Source organism: Clinocottus analis, unplaced genomic scaffold (genome assembly GCF_023055335.1).
Source record: "Clinocottus analis isolate CAN_PGR_092001 unplaced genomic scaffold, fCliAna1.0.p SCAF_31, whole genome shotgun sequence".
Classification (NCBI taxonomy): Eukaryota; Metazoa; Chordata; class Actinopteri; order Perciformes; family Cottidae; genus Clinocottus; species Clinocottus analis.
In genome coordinates this window covers 1232489-1257468 of record NW_027176054.1, presented here as the reverse complement: position 1 = coordinate 1257468, position 24980 = coordinate 1232489, and the positions used below count along the sequence as shown (strand labels likewise).

General features: G+C 44.0%; 1 protein-coding gene across 1 annotated transcript; it reads right to left on the bottom strand.

The window, feature by feature from the left end:
* Positions 1 to 1079: 1079 nt before the first annotated feature.
* LOC137798789 (hexokinase-1-like) lies at positions 1080 to 24965 on the bottom strand. Its single transcript, XM_068595739.1, has 18 exons — positions 24474 to 24965; positions 22116 to 22278; positions 17953 to 18101; positions 15592 to 15711; positions 15235 to 15330; positions 13497 to 13596; positions 12371 to 12554; positions 11428 to 11583; positions 11102 to 11335; positions 9428 to 9732; positions 8717 to 8865; positions 8524 to 8643; positions 8323 to 8418; positions 6889 to 6988; positions 5910 to 6102; positions 5662 to 5817; positions 3559 to 3792; positions 1080 to 2780 (listed from the first exon to the last, which is right to left on the bottom strand). The coding sequence occupies exons 1-18, from the start codon at positions 24534 to 24536 to the stop codon at positions 2627 to 2629; spliced, it is 2772 nt and encodes a 923-aa protein (XP_068451840.1). The 5' UTR covers positions 24537 to 24965; the 3' UTR covers positions 1080 to 2626.
* Positions 24966 to 24980: the final 15 nt, after the last annotated feature.

The window sequence follows — 24980 nt, the reverse complement described above, 5'->3', positions numbered from 1 at the left end:
TGTACACGCTGTGCCTCCCTCACTTCAATACACACCCTTTTTACAAAAGAAGAAGAGAAAAAAAGTAGGAAACATTCCTGCACACGGACGTTAACGCGCAGCCAACAGATGTGAATGCATGCAAATTTACCTGTGCACGCACGCACACACCCACGCACGCACTGCAGGAATCCTTCTGTAACAAAAGGACGACGCACGCGAACACCGGCTATTGTTTTCAAACTCTCAATCGTGTACATTTCATTTTAACATGTGTGCCACTCGGCTTAATTAAAGGAGGGAATTCATGCAATGTGTGTGAGTGCATTGGATAACTGCAACGTAAAGGCAAATATGCAGATTAAGCCTTAATAAAAAAACTATTTTTTGACAGATTGGTGTGTGTAAAGCAGCGTGTGTGTGCAGTGTTGGCCCCTTGCTGGATCAACCTCATGGCAGCAGGTCTGGTGAACTCTTTCAGGATCAACTGGCACTTCTTTCTCTTCAAGAACGAGTAAGTGAGGGCAAAGCCTTGCTGGGATGTATATGTACATGCTGGGTGAACAAAGTAGTTGTGCAATGTGCATCTTGATGGACAATAACATTAAAACAACATTAATAGGCTCTTTTATCATTCTTCTAAAATTTTAGCGCAACAATATCAAAAGAATTGCAATGGAGAAACGTGTATTTGTTGTATGCACCTGCATCTGACAGTCACGAAGGATGATGATCCTGCTTTAAAGGCATTTAGTGGATTTAAATTTCTTGTTAAATGGCTCCAGCTAAAAGATTAGGCGGCCGTTCTTTGGCTATATTAATTTGCACTAACACCATTTAATAGAAACAATAGCATCTATTGATGGAGGGGGGGGGACAATTGGCTTGAATTTGGTTGCTTTACTAATAAACATTTCCACCTTAACCACCTTTAAAACACACTTGTCGGCTCTGTGGTCCATCTTGGCATCAACGATGAGCTGCAGACAGCAACACCTCCTTTAAGCTTAATTTAAAGCTAATTTATTCACACGTTCCCCCTCCAGTATCACAAGTTTCTTGATGGTTACTTAAAAAAAAAGAAGAGAGAGACACCAGGATTTACTCCACAACAAAATATAATTTAATGAATTCACTTTTTCCACTGTGCGCAAACCACAAATCTATAATGATGTAGAAAATAAAACGGGAAACAGTGAAAAGGGAAACTGAGCGGTCCTCTCCTCTTGTCTTAATGTAAGGCATGCAGTCTCCACAGAGCCAGAACATCGAAAGCTGTACGCGTCGTCACGGTCGCACACACTGACACGCGGCCACAAATGCACACGGGAAGCGCTCGCAGTGTCCGCTCCTGTTCTCGGGGTGTTTTGTGGGCGACACACATTTATTCTTTGCAAAGACGATGAGCAGAAGTGAGATTCATCACGACACCAAAAAGTAGAGTAAAGTTCACGAGCAGCGACGCTAACGCCTTCTCCACCTCCTCCACCAGGGGGAGTCACTGGTGCTGCTGGGAGACTCAACATGTTGCACGTTAGCATGGCTACACATGTGGGTTACACGTTAGCATGGCTACACATGTGGGTTACACGTTAGCATGGCTACACATGTGGGTTACATGTCAGCGTGGCTACACATGTGGGTTACACGTTAGCATGGCTACACATGTGGGTTACACGTTAGCATGGCTACACATGTGGGTTACACGTTAGCGTGGCTACACATGTGGGTTACACATTAGCATGGCTACACATGAGGGTTACACGTTAACATGTAACTCACACGTTAACACGGTTACGCATATGGGTTACGCGTGAACATGTAACACACACATATGGTTACACATGTGGGTTATACGTTAACATGTAACTTACACGCTAGCATGGCTACACATGTGGGTTACACATTAGCATGGCGACACATGTGGGTTACACGTTAGCATGGCGACACATGTGGGTAACACGTAACCCACATGTGTAACCATGTTAACATGGCTTCACATGTGGGTTACACAACATGGTTATACGTGTGCGTTACACGTGAACATGGATACACACAAAGGGGTTAGTAGTGAGCGGGATGCACAGATATGAGGATGACTTGAACAGCCGTGACTCTGGCATTAAACCCTTTGCTTCTGCAGCGAGCTCTTTTTCCTCCTCCACTCCAGTAACTGGTTCCTCTTCTGGACCAGTGGAGCCAGTAGAGATGCGTCCCGTCGCTCGCTGGGAGGGACGACCTTCATCTGGAAGCCACGCCCCCGTATCTGCACGCTGCAAAACTCCTTCTGACCTCTGGCATTTCAAAGTGTCGTCAGCTAGATAAATACAATTATATATTTGCCTCCATATAAAAATAAAATTAGCAATACACGAATATTGCACACCATAATGAGTTTAGATTTATCGGTTTACTGACGAGCTATTGAGGAAAATGTACAGACATGTAAATAATAAACCTGGTGGGGTATAAATAAACATTTAGATATTGAATTCATTATTAATGCAGCATAACTCTGTGTGTGTGTGTGTGTGTGTGTGTGTGTGTGGCGGAGGTGGAGAGGGGGGGCAGAGAGGTGGAGTCACGGCTGCCAATGGGAGATGGAGTCGGGTGGTGGGTGATGGTGGTGTAATGGGCGGGTTGGCGCTCAGTGCTGCTGCAGCGCGTCCAGCTCGCGCATGCGGCAGCCCACGGCCGTGATGAGGGCGGCGCCCTTGCCGCTGCCGTCCTCAGACAGCAGGAAGTTGACGTCGCATTTCGGGGCGAGATCCTTCACCGTCTGCTGGAAGATCCGCGAGAAGCTGAGGGACGAGAGCAAAGAGATAGAGGGTTCAAACACATGTTGACCAGTGGACTTTCAGGACTTTAAACCACATTTCCATGACTTCTACCAACATTTTCATGACCTTTAAACCTAATTTCCATGAGTTTAAACCAAATTTCAATGACTTTTACCCAAATTTCCATGAGCAGACGTGTGAAATGTGTGTGTAGACAGTAAAGAGTAATAAAATGTAGTATTTAAACTAACAATGAGGATTCAAAGCATATAGTAAACCTTAAATGACACAAATGAGCCTCTTTCTTTTAAAAGCAGATTCATTATTTCAAACTCAGCGTGAATGAACGTCATGAACACATTAATATAACACATTTACACAACGTTTTTACTCCACTTTGGGGGTTGTCTAAAGATAATACAACGCTGTTGTCATTAGTCTGTTTAGAAATGTTGAAAATATTCAGAAATTCGTCCGTCTGCTAACTGCTTGTCCAGAATAAAATGAGAGCAGATTTTCATATTTAATGAGCAGAAAACCATCAAATGTTTCCTTGATAAATTATACAAATTGTTATTTTTTAATTTTTATATTTTTACGTCAACCATGAAGGGAAACACATTCACTAACTGCTCCAGTTTCCAGACAAAGATTCTCGTGAGAAAAATAAACTGGAGTGAAGCAGGTGCCGTCCATTTGATTCAAGGTTTATCTTCTGCATCCTGATGCAACAGGATATGTGTGTTTAGACTGATTGAACCCTCCCGTTAAGCCCCGCCCCCCTCGCCCTGCGTCTTACTGCGGGTGCAGCTTGTAGAGCGTGCCGTCCACCCCCACGGTCGTGTCCAGGTGGTCCAGCCCTCGGTTCTCACGGATCTTGTCCACCACGGCGGCCATGCCGGCTCCGCAGATCTGAGCGGCGCGGCGGGACACCGTGCCGCACACCTCCTTCACGATGATACTGTCGTCGCAGGTGCTGTCGAGCCCCAGCTGCTGCAGGATCGCCCTGACCTGCAGCAGCGCCAGACGATCGCTGGGGAGGGGAGGGGGATGAGGGAGGGGTCAGAGGTCAGACAACAGCAGGAGGGTCACCGGATACCTCACAGCTGCTGCCAGAGGCTGAGGTGGGCTTAAACCAGGGTATGAACTCAAGTGCTCACGTTGCCCCCACGCCCATACACGCTACTTTTGTGTGGTTTTCATTGTCGATTGGTAAAATAAACAATCATACATCACATGATTTATAGTCCTGGCGACTACTTCTGGAATATCGAGGTGTTTCTCCACCAGTTGTCATTCATTTTACTACATGAAGCTCAACACACCTGTTTGAGAACTAGATCAAATCCTTTCGTCTGCTTTGACGAGTTTGAACAGTTTAATAGCTCCGTTTTCTCTGTAAAGCTTCGTCTCTTCTCTCCGCAACTTGATTTTCATATTGAATGATTCATGAGAATAGAAGGCAGGTCTACAGCTAGTCTACAGCTAGTCTACAGCTAGTCTACAGCTAATCTACAGCTAGTCTACAGCTAGTCTACAGTTAGTCTACAGCTAGTCTACAGCTAATCTACAGCTAGTCTACAGCTAGTCTACAGTTAGTCTACAGCTAGCCTCAAGCTAGCCTACAGCTAGTCTACAGCTAGTCTACAGCTAGTCTACAGCTAGCCTCAAGCTAGCCTACAGCTAGTCTAAAGCTAGTCTACAGCTAGTCTACAGCTAGTCCAAAGCTAGTCTAAAGGTAGTCCACAGCTAGCCTACAGCTAGCCTACAGCTAGTCTACAGCTAGTCTACAGCTAGTCTAAAGCTAGTCTACAGCTAGTCCAAAGCTAGTCTAAAGGTAGTCTACAGCTAGTCTAAAGCTAGTCTACAGCTAGTCCAAAGCTAGTCTAAAGGTAGCCTACAGCTAGTCTACAGCTAGTCTACAGCTAGCCTACAGCTAGCCTACAGCTAGTCTACAGCTAGTCTAAAGCTAGTCTACAGCTAGTCCAAAGCTAGTCTAAAGGTAGTCTACAGCTAGCCTACAGCTAGTCTACAGCTAGTCTACAACTAGTCTACAGCTAGTCTAAAGCTAGTCTAAAGCTAGTCTACAGCTAGTCTACAGCTAGTCTAAAGCTAGCCTACAGCTAGTCTAAAGCTAGTCTACAGCTAGTCTAAAGCTAATCTAAAGCTAATCTAAAGCTAGTCTACAGCTAGTCTAAAGCTAGCCTACAGCTAGTCTACAGCTAGTCAAAAGCTAGTCTACAGCTAGTCTAAAGCTAGTCTGAAGCTAGTCTACAGCTAGTCTACAGCTAGTCTAAAGCTAATCTACAGCTAGTCTAAAGCTAGTCTACAGCTAGTCTACAGCTAGTCTACAGCTAGTCTAAAGGGTCACGGCCGGCTGTTTCCTGCCAGGAAACTTCACTCTACTTCATTAAAAATCTGATAAAAAGTAGTTTGTATCAAAAATAAAGTCATTTATCTGTTAAAATATGAAAATTCTACCACTAAATGGCCCTAAAAAGTTATATTTTAGGGTGGATTTTTACCTTTTTTTCAACCTGACTAGTGTGTAATGGACACGATAGACGTCACCTTGTGAGCGTGAGAGGCTTTAAATATTTTTTACCATGTTATATATTCTATTATAGGTGTTTATTTTGTCTATTCACTTCAAAAGCTTAAATAAAGCAGAGTAATAATAATCATAATAATAACAGTAGTCTCTGCTTGCATTCCTCCAATTTTATGTTTTTATTCACAATATTTAACTATTGGAATGTTTGTGTGAATCCAAAATGCCGCCGCGTGCCGATAACTCCCCGTTTTTAACGCCGCAAAGCTATGAACTGTGGGTAATTCCCTCAAGCAAAGCGTTCTTGAGGGGGCTGAACACGGACCCTGAACCCTCGAGAAAAGACCTCACCTCTCTATCTGAGACAGGAACTTGGTCTCGAAGATGCCCCTGGTCTTCAGCGCCTCGGAGATCTGCCCCCGGAAGAGGAAGCCGCGTCGGGTCAGATCCAGCAAGATCTGCCTGACGATCTCGCCGAGGTACATGCCGCTGCACATCTTCTCATATCTGACGGTGGGTGGGGGGGGGAAGAGACGGATTAGTTTCGTTTTCATCCGCAACAAAATGGATGCCGTCAGCGTTGTCGTTGTCGGCGTCACCTCTGTTTGCCTTCGTTGAGCGAGTTCTCGTCCACCGCCTGGTCGTACTGCGTCCGGATGTCGTCCAGGCAGCCGTTGTCTCCGAACGCGCCCCACTCCATGTTGACGCACATGCGGCCATCGCTGCCCTCGCTGCCGTCCACCAGCTCCACGTTCCTGGCCTCCTCCATGTAGCAGGCGTTGCTGCCGGTCCCTGAGAGGACGCACGGCCCGTCAGACCCAGTTCACCTCCAGCTGAAGGTCAGTGTTCCCTATCGGCGCCGCAGAGCCGGTGCTCGTCCCGAGAATGTGAGGATGTTCACACGGGGTTTTTACATATGGTGACCAATGGGCCTGACTTTTAACCACATTGCTATGACTTTTACCCACTTTTCATGACTTTTAACCAAATTTCTTTGACTTTTGGCCAAATTTCTATGACTTTTACCTAAATTCTCATGACTTTTACCCAAATTTCTTTGACTTTTACCCAATTTTCTATGACTTTTACCCAATTTTCTATGACGTTTACCCAATTTTCATGACTTTTAACCACATTTCCATGACTTTTACCTAAATTCTCATGACTTTTACCTAAATTCTCATGACTTTTACCAAATTTCTATGACTTTTACCCAAATTTGGATGACTTTTACCCAATTTTTTATGACTATTACCCAAATTTCTTTGACTTTTACCCAAGTTTCCATGACTTTTACCCAAATTTCTATGACTTTTACCTAAATTCTCATGACGTTTACCCAAATTTCTATGACTTTTACCCACATTTCTTTGACTTTTACCCAAATTTCCATGGCTTTTACCCAACTTTCTTTGACTTTTAAGGTCCGACATCAAGATAAAGACCTGAAAATATTCAAATCACTGGTTCTGACTCTGAAGAGGAACCTCACACAGACACACTTTAAAACATCTGAACCTCACCCTAACATTCCCTATTAAAATGTCCTTTTTCCTTCCTGGCGGTGTTGAAACTGACCTGCGATCAGCCCCACCTCGCAGTTGGGCTCCTCGTAGGCGCAGGTCATCATCGTGCCCACGGTGTCGTTCACGATGGCAACGACGTCCAGCTCGAACTCCTACGGGGGGGGAGACAAAAAAAACACAACTAGAACATGTCGACGTACGACAAAACTACTTCTGATTTCATGACATTACGCACAGATCACAATTCAAGATGTATGCATACATATGCTTTGTGTTATGATCCAATAACTCCATGTGCACGTCGTGCTACTTTCAAATTAGTAGAATTGTGAAACGAGAGAAGATTTCTCCTCTTTCTCGGCAGGTCAACACGTTAGATGATCACATCCTTGAATGGATGATGTCGCTCGATGCCTCCAAGGTTTTCACTCGACTTTTAAAGAGACGTGATTCCAGCGATCGTAGCCTGTATTAATATTCGGGTAACGTTTTTTTTTTCTTTCCTTCCCGGGTCGCCACACTGAACACGATGCAGTTCACTCGCATTCCTAAACCCCAAAATACACAAGCTGTTTTCATGAAAGTTTGCTTTTCCAGGTGTTACAACATGCTTTTTTTTTTTTTACAACAATAACCACACGCGGCTCCGGTCCTGGTTACTCAACACTTAATACTTACTGGGTCCTCCACCTAAAAAAAGGGGTGAGATCGATATGAGAAACTCACAATGTGACGACGGAAAAGAAACTTCTTGAGTCGTGATCGGAACCGAAACATTTGAAACACTTCAGTCCACAGGTGTCGGTGTGCCGTTTGTATTATGGCGGCAGAACGATGGCGGCCATATTGAACCGTCTCTACCCCGTAACCTGTCGAGTGGGCCTTAGAGGTTTTCCTTTTTCCTCTGATCGCTCCGACGCTGTGCGGATGAACCCAACGCAGCTCGTGCCCACAGGTCGGTTCTACCTGAGAACGTTTATTCCTCAAACGTTGCTGCAGAGGTTTGTTGGTTGAAGGCCGGTCGGCTCCACTTTATGTTCAAGGCTTTTCAAAAGGAAGATGAGCTACGAGGAGGACGCATTATCCAGGCTGCACTGGTCCCAAAATAATGTGTGTGTGTGTGTGTGTGTGTTCTTAACAACACATTCAAACAAACTGCATTAACGAAGCAGCACTCAGAAGTTAATTTAATTAAACAGATATTGAGACTAAATGTGTAGCTGTGTTAGCGGATGTACTTCCTGTGTGAGCTGATGTACTTCCTGTGTGAGCTGATGTACTTCCTGTGTGAGCTGAAACACTTCCTGTGTGAGCTGAAACACTTCCTGTGTGAGCTGAAGCACTTCCTGTGTGAGCAAATGCACTTCCTGTGTGAGCTGAAGCACTCCCTGAGTTAGCTGAAGTACTTCCTCTGTGAGCAAATGCACTTCCTGTGTGAGCTGAAGCACTTCCTGTGTGAGCTGAAGCACTTCCTGTGTGTAGTTACCTCTTTCCTCTTGATGGCCTCCCGAAGGAGCTCCACCACATTCTCGCCCTCGCAGTCTGTGGCCTTGAATCCTTTGGTCCAGGTGACGAGGATGCCCTGCAGAGCACACGGCACTTACTGGGAAACATATCTCATAATAACAATAACAACAACAACAACAACAACAACAAAGGTGGGAGGTGGAGCAGCCTTCCAACGTACTGCGTCCAAGCTGGTCTGGTGGCAGGGGAAGGAGAAGGTGAAGCCCAGCGGCAGGCGAGCGCTCTTCATCCCCATGTAGTCCAGGAAGTCGGAGATGCAGTGCACGATGTGGTCGAAGAGCTGCAGGGGGAAGAGACGGCGTTTAGCGGCGTGAGCGCTGAGAGACGACGTTAACGGGAGCGTCTGCCGTCACCTCTTCTCCGGTTCCCTGCATGACCTCAATGGGGATGGCGTAGATCTTGTTGTGCATCTCCACCGATCGCTTCTTCCCGCTGCGAATCTTCACCAGAAGCACGCGGAAGTTCGTCCCCCCGAGGTCCAGAGCGAGGAAATCCCCGTTCTCTGCGTCACAAGAGAGGCGTTAACTTGACCCCGAGTTATGAGTTATGAGTGATTGTGTTGGTTTTATTTTAGAATAAATTACATTTTTGATGGATGATGAAATTTAAATGTGATATTATATAATAATATTACTAATAATAAAAGAAAATATTTTTAATACATCTAAAAAATATTAATATTTTTAATAATAATATTTTTGTTATATTTATTATTATTTAATTTATTTTTATTTTTACAATAACATGAATACATACTATTATTTATTATTATATATTAATTTTTAATATGTTTAAATTTTAAAAGTATTCAATATTTATTACAGTATTTTACATATAATAATAATAATAATAATAATAATAATAATAATAATAGTGAAACACTGGTTTCTCAACAGTACACTGATACACACACACACACGCACACACACACCTGTATAAGTATACATCTGTATAAATGTATACATCGATGTAAACATTGATATACATACACACACCTACATACATACATTTATACAAACATACATATGTGTGTGTGTGTGTGTGTGTGTGTGTGTGTTTGTCACCTGTTCCATCCGGTGTTGTGCGGACGTAGGTGGGCAGCATCTTGACCGTGGCTTCCTGGTGGGAGTTCTTCTTGAGGCCTCTCTCGATCTCCTGCCTCATGCGCTTCTTCACCTCCAGCAGCTGCGCCTTGCTCAGCCTGAACTCCGCCATCGTCTGCTGGATCTGACGCGCCTGCTCCGTCAGCCGGTACGCCACCGCCGTCACCATGGCGGCGCCTTTGGCGCTCCCGCTCTCCGACAGCAGGAAGCGGACGTCCGAGTCCGGGACCAGGCGGCGCACCGTCTTGTGCAGGCGGCGGGCGTATCTGTGAGGAGGAGGAGGAGGAAGAGGAGGAAGAGGAGGAGGAGGACGAGGAATGGGTGTTTTTCTCATCAGATTGATTCATGGGAAATCTCCCCAGCAGTGAAACGCATCCTCTAACATCGCCTAACACCCTCTAACATCTTCTAACATCTTCTAACATCCGCTAACATCCTCTAACATCTTCTAACATCCTCTAATAACCTCTAACATCTTCTAACATCCTCTAACATCTTCTAACATTCTCTAACCTCCTCTAACATCCTGTAACCTCCTCTAACATCTTCTAACATCCTCTAACCTCCTCTAACATCTTCTAACATCCTCTAACATCTTCTAACCTCCTCTAACATCTTCTAACATCCTCTAACATCCTCTAACATCTTCTAACATCTTCTAACATTCTCTAACCTCCTCTAACATCTTCTAACATCCTCTAACATCTTCTAACATCCTCTAACATCCTCTAACCTCCTCTAACATCTTCTAACATCCTCTAACATCTTCTAACATCCTCTAACCTCCTCTAACATCCTGTAACCTCCTTGAACATCTTCTAACATCCTCTAACATCTTCTAACATCCTCTAACATCTTCTAACCTCATCTAACATTCTCTAACATCTTCTAACATCTTCTAACCTCTAACATCCTGTAACCTCCTCGAACATCTTCTAACATCCTCTAACATCTTCTAACCTCATCTAACATTCTCTGACATCTTCTAACATCCTCTAACATCTTCTAACATCCTCTAACCTCCTCGAACATCTTCTAACATCCTCTAACATCTTCTAACATCTTCTAACCTCCTCTAACATCCTCTAATAACATCCTCTAACCTCCTCTAACATCCTCTAATAACCTCATCTAACCTCTTCTAACATCCTCTAACATTCTCTAACCTCCTCTAGCATCCTCTAATAACCTCCTCTAACATCTTCTAACAACATCCTCTAACATCCTCTAATAACCTCCTCTAACATCTTCTAACATCCACTAACACCCTGTAACATCTTCTAACATCCTCTAATAACCTCCTCTAACCTCCTCTAACATCTTCTAACTTCATCTAACATCTTCTAACTTCATCTAACATCTTCTAACATCTTCTAACATCCTCTAACATCCTCTAACCTCCTCTAACATCTTCTAATATCCTCTAACCTCCTCTAACAACATCCTCTAACCTCCTCTGACATCCTCTAATAACCTCATCTAACATTCTCTAATAACATCCTCTAACTTCCTCTAACCTCCTCTGACATCCTCTAACATCCTCTAACATCCTCTAACCTCGCCTTGACCCCTAGCCCCTACATCCTGGTTGTGAGGTTGCGTGTCTTACGAAGTCATATACGAAGGAAAACTCACTGAGGGTGCATCTTGTAGAGCGACCCGTCGATGCCCACGGTGGTGCGCAGGCGCGCCACCCCTTTGTTTTCCTTGAGGCGAGCGAGGATGCCCCCCAAGGTGGAGGCCACCAGGTTGGCCGAGCGGAAGGACACGATGGTGCACACGTGCTGCACGGCCAGGCAGTCCTCGTCCGAAGGCTCCACGCCGAGCCGCGTCAGGATCTCCATGCACTTCTTCAGCCCTTCTTTGCTCCTGCAGACGACAAGCGGCGCGTTGAGGATCTCGACGGTAAAAAAAAAAAATGAAACAGCCGCGAACCGAATCTCTCGTCGCGCTTGACTCACTTTTCAATGGCGGAGACGTGCTTGGTCTCGATGGTCCCTTTGGTCAGGAGCTCGGGGGTTATGCGGCCCTCGAACAGCAGCCCCTCTTTGGCCATCTTGACCAGGATGAGGCGGACCAGCTCCCCCATGTACATCCCGCTGGCCATCTTCTCAAACCTGAGAGGAGACGACGAGGTTAGTCACTCCCTCGGCCCTTTGCCAAAGACCCACAGGATGCTGTTGCTAGGCAGAATACAGCTTTTTTTCTTTCTAGAAAACTTTAGAAAACACGTCTTTCTCTATTTTAAAAGGATGAATGTTATAGTTGCACTTTAAGAAACCAAAACGGATCTTTTTCTGGAATAAAGTGTTCAGAAAACGGGGGATTGGATCCCCAGAAAATCAAGAGTACTGAAGAAGAAGAAGGAGGAGGAGGAGGGGGAGAAGAGGAAGAAGATGAAGGAGGAGGAGGTGGAGAAGGAGGAGAAGAGGAAGAGGAAGGATGAGAGGAGGAAGAGGAAGAAGAGAAAGAAGGAGAGGAAGAAGAAGAAGAGGGAGAAGAAGAAGAAAAACAATAAGGAGAGGAAGAAGAACAAGGAGGAGAAGAAGAAGAAGAAGAAGAAGAAAACAAGAGGAATAAGAACTATATATATATATATATATATATATATATATATATATATATATATATATATATATATATATATATATATACTTCTACATGGAGTCTCCTACAGTTAAAGAACTCCTCAAACAACTCGCAAAAAACATGTAAAATCTAAAAGGCTTTTTTGAGCGTAGATTTGTCAAGAAGACATAAGACAGATATTTAGGGAAACTGAACCAAAGCGTCTTTTTATTTTTTTTATTTTATTTAACCTTTATTTAACCAGGAAGTCCCATAGAGATTAAAAATCTCTTTTTTTCGAGGGAGACCTGGGAGGGGAAGGAACTCAAGCCTCACAGCTGCTTCCCCGGGTTGATGGAGCCTCTGTCGATCTCGCGGTCGAACTCCGTGCGGAGGTCCTCCAGCGACCCGTCGTCCCCGAAGGCGCCCCACTCCGTGTTGATGCACATCCGGCCCTCGTCCCCCTCCACCTGGTCGATGTGCCGCAGCTCCTCCATGTAGCAGGCGTTGGTCCCGGTTCCTGCAGGGGGCGCACAGCTGATGACGCCGCTGGGTTTATGGTTCTAATGCCTCTGGCGCCCTCTACATGTGGGACTGTGCTAATGCTACTAAAAGGGGCTTTGCCTGTATGTTTTTTGTTGTTGTACTTTTCAGCTTTAAAAAAAGATCCTCAGTGGAAAACTGTGGAACCCATTTTGTCTCTGGACCTCTTTTCCCTGCGTTTGAGTGTTTTTCTCCTGTGTTTGAGTCGTCGCAGGAACCGCAAATTAATTGCAATACTTGTGTTTACTGTATGTATTTGTTGAGTAAAGTCTTGGGGAAAAAATGTATATTTGCAACAAAAAAAAAACACTTTTAAAAGATGAAGGAGTTTCAGTCAAAAAACTATGGAAGCCCATTTTCGCCACACACTCAAAAAAAATTAGGACCAAAATAAAAAACAAGATTGCACTATTTTGTGACTTGTGATTGTTTTGTTGTATGAACAACACATGTTTACATTTAAATGAAGGTATTGTAAAACCAAATTGATGAAATAACGTATTGCTTAGATGTTTTTATTTTTATTTTTGTCAACGAAGAAAAAAAAAATGTTATTGTCCTCTTTTTTTGGGTCCTAATTGTTGTTGTTTTTTGGTCCTAATCTTTTTTTTTTTTTGGTCCTAATCTTTTTTTGTCCTAATTTATTTATTTTTTGGTCCCAATTTATTTATTTTTTTGGTCCTAATATTTTTTTTTTTTTTTTTGGTCGTAATTTTTTTTTTGTGCCCAAAATGGGCTTCCATAAAAACTGTGTCATTTGGTTAAAAATTACATATTTTATGCCAAAATATTGTCTGAATGAGGCATGCTGGGACTTAAATGGGAGCGGGAGGATTTTTGCGCACTGTTTTCAAAAGGTTAATCTCCTTTTTTTTAAAATTATTTTCTCTTGTGGGACTCAATCAAAGAACGTCTTTACCGATGATGATGCCCACTTCGCAGCGCTGGTCGTCAAATCCGCAGGTCATCATGGTGCCGACGGTGTCGTTCACCACCGCCATGATGTCAGCCTCGTAGTCCTGGGGAGAAAAAAATAACGATTACGTTGAACTCAAAACAAAATAAGTTTGAAGTGTGGCCATTTTTAAAAAAGTAGATCATCATTTTCTCTTCAAAAAAGTATTGTGCAATGCATTTTAATAAAACCATATGTGTAGACTATGAAAAACAACGGTGTACTGAGGCCATTGTAGGTTTTAAAAAAGTTATATAGGGAAAACAACTTGGATATTATCTGAGATTAAAGTGGTGAGATTATGTTGTAAAAGTAATAAAGGCAGACCGTCATACTGCAATGCACTTCATGCACTGATTGTGCAATAATGCTATTGTAGTTTGGTGCCTTATTTTGTGGAATACTCTTACGATATAGTGTGCCTTATTTTGTTTAATTTAAGTTTATTGTAATTGTGTGTGTCAGGAGGACCCAGCAAAACAAGCTTCTCATTGTACAGAGAAACTCTGTTATCTGTGCATATGACAACACAAATATCTAAAAAGTAGTCCCTATGTTTGGTGCATTTTAAAATGCATCAATTACCATGAATACGACAATGTATTGAGGTTAAGAACTTGGATATTTTCTGAGATTACGGTGGTAAATTTGCAAGAAAAGCTACACAATAGTGTGTTTTCTTTTCTTTGGAGCCGTTTAACTTCCCTCTGCAAGAGGAGATCGACCTCTTCCCTCAGACGTCTGTTTGTCGTGTGCAACGTCTGCGATGGATGATTAACTACTGCACCCCCACTCAGCCCCTTCCTCTTATCTAAACTCAGTATATGGTCGTTTTAGTGAGTCGACACACACACACACACACACAAAAGCATGCCACAATGGAAAAGTACAAGCCCAGCGGAAATTTCCCATCACACTCCATCATTGAATTATTTTCCTTTAACCTCAATGGCCCTAATACATAAATATATTAATATACATATACAGTACGGTTCAAAAGTTTGGGGTCACCCAGACGAATTTTCAGTTTATCCATTATCCTTCACTTCTAAGAACAAGAATAGACCGGAGAGTTTCACATGAAAGTTCTCTTTTTCTGGCTATTTTGAGAGTTAATGAACCCAAAAATGTGCTGCTCCAGATCCTCAACTAGCTCAAAGTAAGGCCAGTGTTATAGCTTCTTTCACCAGCAGAACAAAAGGGTTTTCTACTCATCCATTAGTCTTCTAAGGCGATTAGCAGCCACAATGTACTATTAGAACACTAGAGTGATAGCTGCTGGATTTTAAAGGGTTTTCAATGGGTTTTCAAGGGTTTCAAGAGGTTTTTAAGGGTTTTCAAGAGGTTTTTTAAATGGTTTTCAAGGGTTTTAAGGATTTTCTGCTCCTCCATTAGTCTTCTAAGGCGATGATCAAACACAACGTACCATCAGAACACTGGAGTGATAGCTCGCTAGAAATGAGCCTCTGTACACCTATGTAGACATTTCATTAAGAATCAGACGTTTTATCTAGAATAGTCTCCTACTACATTAGCAATGTGTAGTGTATTTCTGATTAATTTAATGTTATCTTTTTTGAAGAAAAAAAATGTGATTTTCTTTTAAAAATAAGAACGTTTCCAAGTGACCCCAAACTTTCGAATGGTACTGTATTTATACATACAAAGTGTTGCATTAAAAGTAAAAAAGAAAAGAACTCGCCCCTCGCTTCTTGATGGCCCTGTTCAGTAGGTTCACGACGTCCATGCCTTCCACGCCGCTGGCTCTGAACTTCTTCGTCCACGTCAACAAGACCGCCTAGAAAACACAAGAGCAGCAAAACCTTCACATTGTAGTCGAGTCCAAAATGTCCGCCTTTGCTCTTGCAGTCGCTCTCCAGCAACATGTCTCTTCGTCGGAGCAAAATAATATCCCACAATGCACTTTTACATACTGTTTTATGCACTTTTATACACTAAAAACAAGCAAAACATCCTCCGCCTCCGGACTCGATGAATGGAAGAAGGAACTCCCCAATACGCCGAGACCCTTCAGCGTGAAACTCCACAAGGTGTTTACCTCGTCCAGCTTGCTTTGGGCGCAGGGGAAGGAGAACGTGAAGCCCACAGGAAGCTTCTTGTCCTTGATCTTCTGCTTCTCCATGAAGTCGCCGAGACAATCCGCAACGTGGGCGAAGAGCTGCGGACGGAGAAGAGACGTTTTACATGGCCGAAAGATCACAAACCTTTCGGCTCCGCTAACGCTTTTACACTTTTACGATCAACAGTTCAGGAGCTATTTGGTCGTAATTCATCACTTTCACCTCACAAAGAGTGGGTTTATCTTCACAGATTGCTGTATTCATATTGTCATTTTTTCTTCTGTTATCCTCGAAATGAAGAACGAGGACATATTAAAACAGCGAAATTACACCCCAAACAACGATCTATTCTTAAACCTAACTAGCTGGTTTCGTTGTCAAAAACAAACTAAATATTTATTCATCTTTTCCTGAAATAAACGAGTCTTGTTGCCCGAACTTAACCGAGTTGTTTCCCGTGAAGGCGGAGGTTTATTTAGAAAAGACGAGCAGAAATTGTTGGATCACTTTCCTTCAGCGGCAACGTTGACAAACTTTTTCAGTTTTCTAAATCTAGTTTTCAGAATTAATCGACTAGCTGACTTTTTATTAGTTCCCAGAAACACAACATATCACTGAGATACTAGTATTTTCTGTAATTTTCTTAACAAACCCCACAATAATGTCCTAATTCGTAGATTTTCTTGTATGTGATACTCGAAATGAAGAACAAGGACGTATGAAAACTTCAAAATCTATTCTTAAATCTAACTAAGTGGTTTTGTTGCCAAAAACAAACTAAATATTTCTCAATCTTGTCCTTAACTAATCTAGTTGTGTTGCCTGAACTTAACCGAGTTGTTTCCTGTGAAGCCTTTTAGGACGTTTTGTTGTGTGAGGATACGTTGGATTACTTTCCTTCAGCGGCAACGTCTACATTCTTTGGTAGAAACCTTTTGTTGTTTGTTTTCTAAATCCAGTTTTTTAAGTTTATTTAAAATCGTAGAAGATGAGAATCTCGATTGTTCCACGCCTGATCTGCGTCTGATATATTTGACCCAAACTGCTCTCCGGAAACACGAAACCTGCCCGTCAACGGACTCGCCCGCCAGCGCGGGACGCGTCGGGGCAGCTGTCCCCGCGACGTGCCATTGAGCAGCATCTGTGTGTGTGTGTGTGTGTGTGTGTGTGTGTGTGTGAGTCACGGTCCTGGACCAATCACACGGCCTCAGACGGCCGCTCGTGTTTTGATTATCGCGTTACAACGCGGCCGCCAGCTGTTCCCCCCGCGAGTTAACCGAAGGTCAGCGGGGCTCCGGCTCCTCCGGCGCCGTTACGAGGGTCGTTTTACACGCTTTGATCCTCGAGCTGACCTCGACTGCTACTGAGCGCTCTGTGTGTAGGACAGACACACAACCTGAGGCTGTACGAGCTTTGTATGTTGGACAGACACACAACCTGACGCTGTACAAGCTTTGTATGTTGGACAGACACACAACCTGACGCTGTACGAGCTCTGTATGTTGGACAGACACACAACCTGACGCTGTACAAGCTTTGTATGTTGGACAGACACACAACCTGACGCTGTTTAGGCTCTGTGTGTAGGACAGACACACAACCTGACGTTGTACGAGCTTTTTATGTTGGACAGACACACAACCTGACGCTGTACGAGCTTTGTATGTTGGACAGACACACAACCTGACGCTGTTTAGGCTCTGTGTGTTGGACAGACACACAACCTGACGCTGTTTAGGCTCTGTGTTTAGGACAGACACACAACCTGACGCTGTACAAGGTTTGTGTGCAGAGGGAAAGAGAGAGGGGAGAAAGAGGGAAAGTGGGGAGGTAGAGAAAGACAGAAACAGAGAGGAAGGGGGAGAAAGAGAGAGAAAGAGAGGTGAAAGCAGAGAGGGGGACAAAGAGAGGGAAAGAGAGAAAGGGAGAAAGATAAGATAGCCCTTTATTAGAAAGAAGGGGGAGAAAGAGAAGAGAATAAAGAGATCAAACAAAATAAAGAGAGGGAGACAGAGGATGGAAGAAAGAGAAAATTAAGAGAGAGGGAAGGATGCTGAGGGAAAGAGAAAAGAGACAAATGTGGAGAGAAAGAGAACGGGGGTTGAATCTGGAAGGGGTGAAGAGAGAGAGGGGAAGAACGAGAGAGGGGGGGGGGAGAAAGAGAGAGAGTGGAGGACAAAGGGACAGAGGAAGGGAGGAAGAGAGACAGATGTGGAGAGAGACGAAGATATGAGGGGAGAAATAGGGAGAAGGAGCGGAGAGAGAGAGGGAAAGGTGAGGGAGAAAAAGAGGAGAAGAAAGTAGAGAAGAGGGGAGAGAGAGTGGTATTTTGTGTTTACCCGTGACCCGTTGCCGTGGATGATGTCATCGGGGGTCTCGTAGACCTGGCTCTCCATCTGGACCGGCTGCTTCTTGTCCTGCGTCACTTTGACGCGAAGGATCCTGAAGTTTGACCCCCCGAGGTCCAGAGCGATGAAGTCACCCTTTTCTGTCCAATAGAACGACAGAAACGTTAGAGATTCAACACGAGTTAAAACATGCGTTCTCTCTCATGACCACCAGGGGGCGACTCCTCTGGTTGTATAGAAGTCCATGCTTCATGTGTTAAAGCTGCATTCTCTCTCCTGACCACCAGGGGGCGACTCCTCTGGTTGTATAGAAGTCTATGCTTCATGTGTTAAAGCTGCATTCTCTCTCCTGACCACCAGGGGGCGACTCCTCTGGTTGTATAGAAGTCTATGCTTCATGTGTTAAAGCTGCATTCTCTCTCCTGACCACCAGGGGGCGACTCCTCTGGTTGTATAGAAGTCTATACTTCATGCGTTAAAGCTGCATTCTCTCTCCTGACCACCAGGGGGGGACTCCTCTGGTTGTATAGAAGTCTATACTTCATGCGTTAAAGCTGCATTCTCTCTCCTGACCACCAGGGGGGGACTCCTCTGGTTGTATAGAAGTGACTCTACTTCTCTCTTGATGTATTCCCTCAGTAAACATTGTAAACATGAGTTTATGTCTCAATCTCTAGTTTCTAGTCTTCTTCTATACAGCATGATGTTCATTTAGTACATTATGGTCTGTAGGAGTCAAACAGACCATAAAGCAGGGGACGCTTTAGGGGCGGGGCTACAAGGTGATTGACAGGTCGTCTCTACTTCTGTTCATTTGTTTGTTGGACATAAAACAAAATGGCGACGACAAAATGTCGAACTCACGGCTTCAACAAAGTGAACTTCATGGGAGCTCCTGGCTGCAGCAGGTACATGTACTTGTACACTCTCAGCCCATTAAGCAGGTATTTCATTGTGTCATTTAGTATTATCTTGGCGCTCGATCAAGGTTCTGGCTTTTGTGTGTCAGCAGGATCCAGATCTGTGACACGACAACGGGAACGACCGCAATCTGAACCCTTAAGAGGCAAAAAAAAAATGGAAAAAGAGAGGTCAAACGCAGAAAAGCAACAAAAATTGACCTTTTTTTTAAGGTCCTCGTCGAGCGCTGTGCATGTGACCGGAGCCGGGCGTCGAGGTCGAGTCTCTCCGGGCGCGGAACCAAAACAACGTAACGCGATCCTCCGCAGAGAGAGAAGCTTCACAGAGCTCATTTTATTATTCACAAAGAAAAGCAGCTGTTGCTTCAAAACAACATGTTAATAATCTGCAGGCGATACGTCGGAGGACGAGCCAATAGCTCGTCGTGGATACGAGTGATTCACCCGTCTCCATCTGGAGGCGGATCAGGTGTCGCCGCGCGTGTGCGAGGAACGTGCACGTCGCGGGAATCAAACCTGTGACCTTTGGAAATGGGTCCCAGGAGAACAGACACGCAGACGACAGAACAATGTTCCGCTCTGACATGTTTGTCATGTGACCGGACCGGAATGAGCCGCCTGACACCAGAGGTGTTGCTGATCGGCAGCAGACTCCATTTTATCTTCCCTGTCCCGATCTGACCTCTGGGCCAATCAGAGTGAGCGGTTTACCTCTTAGTTTTATACATATATGTATACATATACACACAAATATACACGTATATATATATATATATATATATATATATATATATATATATATATATATATATATATATATATGTGTGTGTGTATATACGTGTATGTAGGTGTGTTTGTGTGTGTGTGTGTGTGTGTCTATGTATATATATTATTCACAAAGCTCATTCGGCTCTCCCAGGTCACCAGGCTCCATTCAGTGTGTGTGTGTGTGTGTGTGTGTGTGTGTGTGTGTGTGTATGTGTGTGTGTGTGACTGAACCACTGGGTTGATGTGCATCTAGGCCGTGGAGCGATCTTATCAATGAAACCTGAGACCACTTCAGCGACGCTCACTGCTCATGGTGACGGATGCCTTCAGTTTTTAATACTAGCATCAGATCTTCTCGTATTTCTTATTTGTCGCTATTTGTTTTGCAGTGGAGAAAAAGTATGAATCTCCACTCGGCCCGTCCCCGTAAACCTCGCGGTCCCCGAAAACCTCGCGGTCCCCGTAAACCTCGCGGTCCCCGTAAACCTCGCGGTCCCCGTAAACCTCGCGGTCCCCGAAAACCTCGCGGTCCCCGTAAACCTCGCGGTCCCCGTAAACCTCGCGGTCCCCGTAAACCTCGCGGTCCCCGAAAACCTCGCCGTCCCCGTAAACCTCGAGGTCCCCGTAAACCTCGCCGTCCCCGTAAACCTCGCGGTCCCCGTAAACCTCGAGGTCCCCGTAAACCTCGAGGTCCCCGTAAACCTTGCGGTCCCCGTAAACCTCGAGGTCCCCGTAAACCTTGCGGTCCCCGTAAACCTCGAGGTCCCCGTAAACCTCGAGGTCCCCGTAAACCTCGCGGTCCCCGTGTGGTTGCTAGAAACCTGAGGCTGTTTATAATGCCAGCCTCTCTCTCTGCACCGGCCTCGCCACTGGATGCTATTTCTGTGTTGCGAACGGGGACGAGCCTGCTGGGCATCGACATTATGGTCTGTTGTGAAGATTATATTATCAGAATGAAAGTCAGCGTTGTTTTGCTCTAAATTAACCAGGTGGTAATTTGCTTGTTTTTGCCTCATCGCATCTAATTTCTTTTTTAGGTTTTTGCTATTTTGCAGCTTTTCAAAACATTTGATTTTTATTTTGTATTTCCTTTCATAAATCTACTGTTTATTTCTTTTTGTATAAATATATGCAACTGAATATTTTTGTTCGAAATTCTGCATTTTGATACTTTAAGATTAAATGACATTGCGGCTTTAGCATATATATATATATATATATATATATATATATATATATATATGATGCTTGTTTGATTAAATCGTCTCAAATCAATAAAACTGGCTGTATGTTTTGAGATGGTTGCAGAGCCCGGGTCGGGCCGGTTGAACTCTGTGGCCCCTGGGGGCCGTTAACAATAGCGATCACTGAGTCCAGACCCAGAGCACAACACAAGAGAGGCCGGACGCGTTCGCCCCCATCAGCACATTGTTCACAGACGGACAGCAACAGGACGCGTTTGGCGCTGCGTCACCATAAAGACGAACAGTGACACAACAACACAGCGCCGCCGTTGTTACCGCCGTCTGGACAGGAACACACTTTACTCATGAACACTGACTTCATCACGGTTTATAAAAATGATCCTAACATAGTGGACATATATATATATATATATATATATATATATATATATATATAAATATATATATATATATATAAATATATATATAAATATATATATATATATATAAATATATATGTATATATATATGATATATATAACATATATATGTATATATTAAACTAGAATATATATATATATAATATATTTATATAAAATATTTTTTATATATATTCAGAATATATATGTGTGTGTATATGCATACATGTGTGTGTATGTGTGTATATGTACGTAAATATACATAAACACATGCACACACACACACACATACGTGTGTATGTATATTTGTGGATAAATGTACGTATGTTGGTGTGTGCATATGTATATATGCGTACGTGCATGTGTGTGTGCGAGCGTGTGTGCGTGTCTATATATATTATTCACAGAGCAATATATATATATATATATATATATATATATATACACATATGCATATATATGTATATACATACATATATATATGTATATATATATTTTTTTATATATATATATATATATTTCTAATTTGCCTTTTTGTACTTTCCAGCTTTGTTTGCTTAATCAATGAGCTCTTCTGCTGAAGGACAGCAGGAAGTGATTTTTGAGGAATGGCAGCTCGTTCAATATTTAATGTTTAACTTCCAGCTAAATATTTCAAACAGGCAGTTAAAGTGTTTCTCTAAGGCGCAACAACATGTTGAAGCCGTCTTATATAGAATATATATACATAAGACATCGACAAGGCATTGTCCATCTCTCGGTTAAGTTTGTTTTTCTTTTCTGTGGCAGGAACCTAGAAAATAAGTATGTACGGATAAATGGCCGCCTGCGTTTTTTTTGTTTATTTTGTGTGTAAACCGCACCTGACCCGTCAGGGATGGACCTGACGAAGGTGGGCAGCATCTTGACGGTGGCGGTGGGGCTGGTGTCGCGGCCCAGCCCGTTCTCCATTTCCCGGCGGAACCGGTTCATGATGTCCTTCAGCGTGTCGTCCGAGAAACGCATGGAGTACAGGTACTTATCGATCTGAGGAGGCAGGACGCAGGAAGTTAAGAGTAGAGACATGACAACAGATGTGAAGATACACACAGACAAGAGAGATACAGTTTGGGAGTTAATCTTACCAATTAGCCTGTGCTAATCACTAGCACTAATGCTAATCACTAGCATGCTGACTATTGTGATGATTCTGCTCACGGTGCTGTAAAGGGCATGTTGTGTTGACAAAATACAGAATAATAATGAGTAATTGAGTTGACATGAAAGGCTGGGATATGCTGATGTTCACAAACTCTTTATGACTCTAAAGCGTCGAGAGATGTTGGGTTTTATAGGAGGGGGCTGACTCCAGATCAGCTAATAGCTAAATTAAACTGCAATTGCCGGTTTTCAACCAGTAGTAGGTTTTCCTAGTCCATATTGACACCACAACATTCAAATACTTTGCTCTGACAAATTCCAGATTTGGACCTGAATCCATCAACAACTCTACTAAATACCTGTATGCATTGCTTTCCAGGTTGGGGGGTTCAGTTGCTCTTAAACTAATTGCATGAGAGACATGTCTGTTCCTGCGGCTCTGTGGCAGCGAGAAAGTCAATAGATTGATCCACTAAACCCAAAGTACCACATATTGTGTGAGGAGGCTGCACCCAGATACGGATGTAGAAACACACAACGTTCAATCTGTGCTATGACATCCACTTCAATGCAGAAGCAGAACAGTCCGTTTATTTCTAAAGGCGACGCCGTGCAGTTTAATTCCAGTTAAAGCATCTAATCAATGGCCGTGTGTTGGGGGGGATTTTCCCCTTATTCACTGTTATTGTTATGTAACGACACAGTTCATGCCAATCGGCACGACAAAGCACAGAGATCCACTCTGAGCCATGAAACACAATCCACACATTTGTTTGCAGGCTTCTCCTTGTGGCTACGCTCTCGTTAGCCTCTCAAAGCCACTAATGCAACGGGACGCGCAGCGGCTTCAATGAGGAGTAGAGGATGCAGCGCTTCCAGGTCAAAATCGTGGGAGACAAAGCACTTTATTTATTTATTTAGTATTTATTTTTATTCGTTTTTCGCTGTTGACCTTGTGAGTCTGCGTGCCAAGACTACTAAAAATACAGCATCTCATGACATGAAGTTGAAGTTATATGATTTCTATACTGGCTAAATTTAGATAGTATTTATATTCTGATTAGATAATAGGGCTAAATTTAACCTGGTTGGAATCTCCTTTAAATAAAGCTCTGTGTGTTTGAACAGTGCTTGGCTCATCAACGTGATGTTGTAAAGAGGAACATTACAGGTCAAGAGGTTCAGAGCTTTTATATTATAATAAGCCGGTGAACAGACGTACACGGTTGGTTAACTTTCCTCCTTTTTGTAAGTGTTGAGAGTCACGCTGTTGTAAATTACAATAACCTACTGTGACATCACATCTATAGCACTGTGACATCACATCTATAGCCCTGTGACATCACATCTATAGCACTGTGACATCACATCTATAGCCCTGTGACATCACATCTATAGCACTGTGACATCACACATCTATAGCCCTGTGACATCACATCTATAGCACTGTGACATCACACATCTATAGCCCTGTGACATCATGCATCTATAGCACTGTGACGTCACATCTATAGCACTGTGACATCACATCTATAACACTGTGACATCATGCATCTATAGCACTGTGACATCATGCATCTATAGCACTGTGACGTCACGCATGACATCCCCCCCCCCCACACCCCCCCTCCCTGTCACCAGCCTGTCATCACGTGCAGCAGCTCACTTCCGCTAAAGGTCAGTTTCTGCATTCCAGCTCAGGTTTCCTGCTCATGTCTGCTTTGCCAGAGAGCTTGTAGATGGTGGAGCTCACGACTTTCACCCAACCCCCCACCCAACCCCCCACTTCTCCAACAGACACCTGTCTGCTTCACGCACCCTGGCAACCGACGCACCGGAAACACTCTGCTTAACGACGGCACATCACTGGCCACGGCCCCTTTTTATTAATATTATTTCTTTCCCTCAAGGACATCCATGTCAAACGCTGTCAACCCCCCGAGCCGACTGAGACGCGATCATATCATGGCCTCCTCTTCCTCCTCTTCCTCCTCTTCCGCCACATCCTCCCCCGGCGCCCTGACATGTCCGCATTTCACGCACACACACGCGCGCAGCTCTTTCGAAATGTCGTCACTCACCTTCTTGAGTTGGTCATCCTTCAACTCGGTGAAGTAGTAGGCCAGCAGCTGAGCCGCGATCATCCTGTTGCACGTCCTGCTGCACGGAGCTGTGCGCGCACCACGGAGAGGCGTGAGAGGGAGAGAGAGAGAGGGAGAGAGAGAGACAGAGAGAGAGAGAGAGAGAGAGAGAGAGAGAGAGAGGGAGAGAGAGAGACAGAGAGAGAGTTAGAGGAGAGGGGGAAGCAGGAAAAACCCCACGCTGATCCCTCTCTGTCGTCGGGAAGTGGAGGAAAAGGAGCTGAGCCACCGAGGCGAGGCAAGGTTAAAAAGAGAGGGAGGGTGGGTGGTGTGTGTGTGTGTGTGTAAGGTGGGTGGGGGGGGTCTGGTGAAACAAGCCGTGACTGCTGGTCTGCAATAGGAGCACACACACGCACACACACACACACGCGCGCATGCACAGACACACACACACACACACACAGGCACACGGAGAGGCTGGGTCTGAGTGTCTCCTCCCTCTCGCTC

Excerpts from the sequence above, each read along its gene's own strand:
- LOC137798789 (XM_068595739.1), bottom strand. The coding sequence starts at position 24,536 with ATGATCGCGGCTCAGCTGCTGGCCTACTACTTCACCGAGTTGAAGGAT. Across the intron at positions 11,336-11,427 it reads CACGTCTCCGCCATTGAAAA|GAGCAAAGAAGGGCTGAAGA; the intron begins GTGAGTCAAGCG and ends TGTCGTCTGCAG. Across the intron at positions 8,866-9,427 it reads CACAACACCGGATGGAACAG|AGAACGGGGATTTCCTCGCT; the intron begins GTGACAAACACA and ends CTTGTGACGCAG.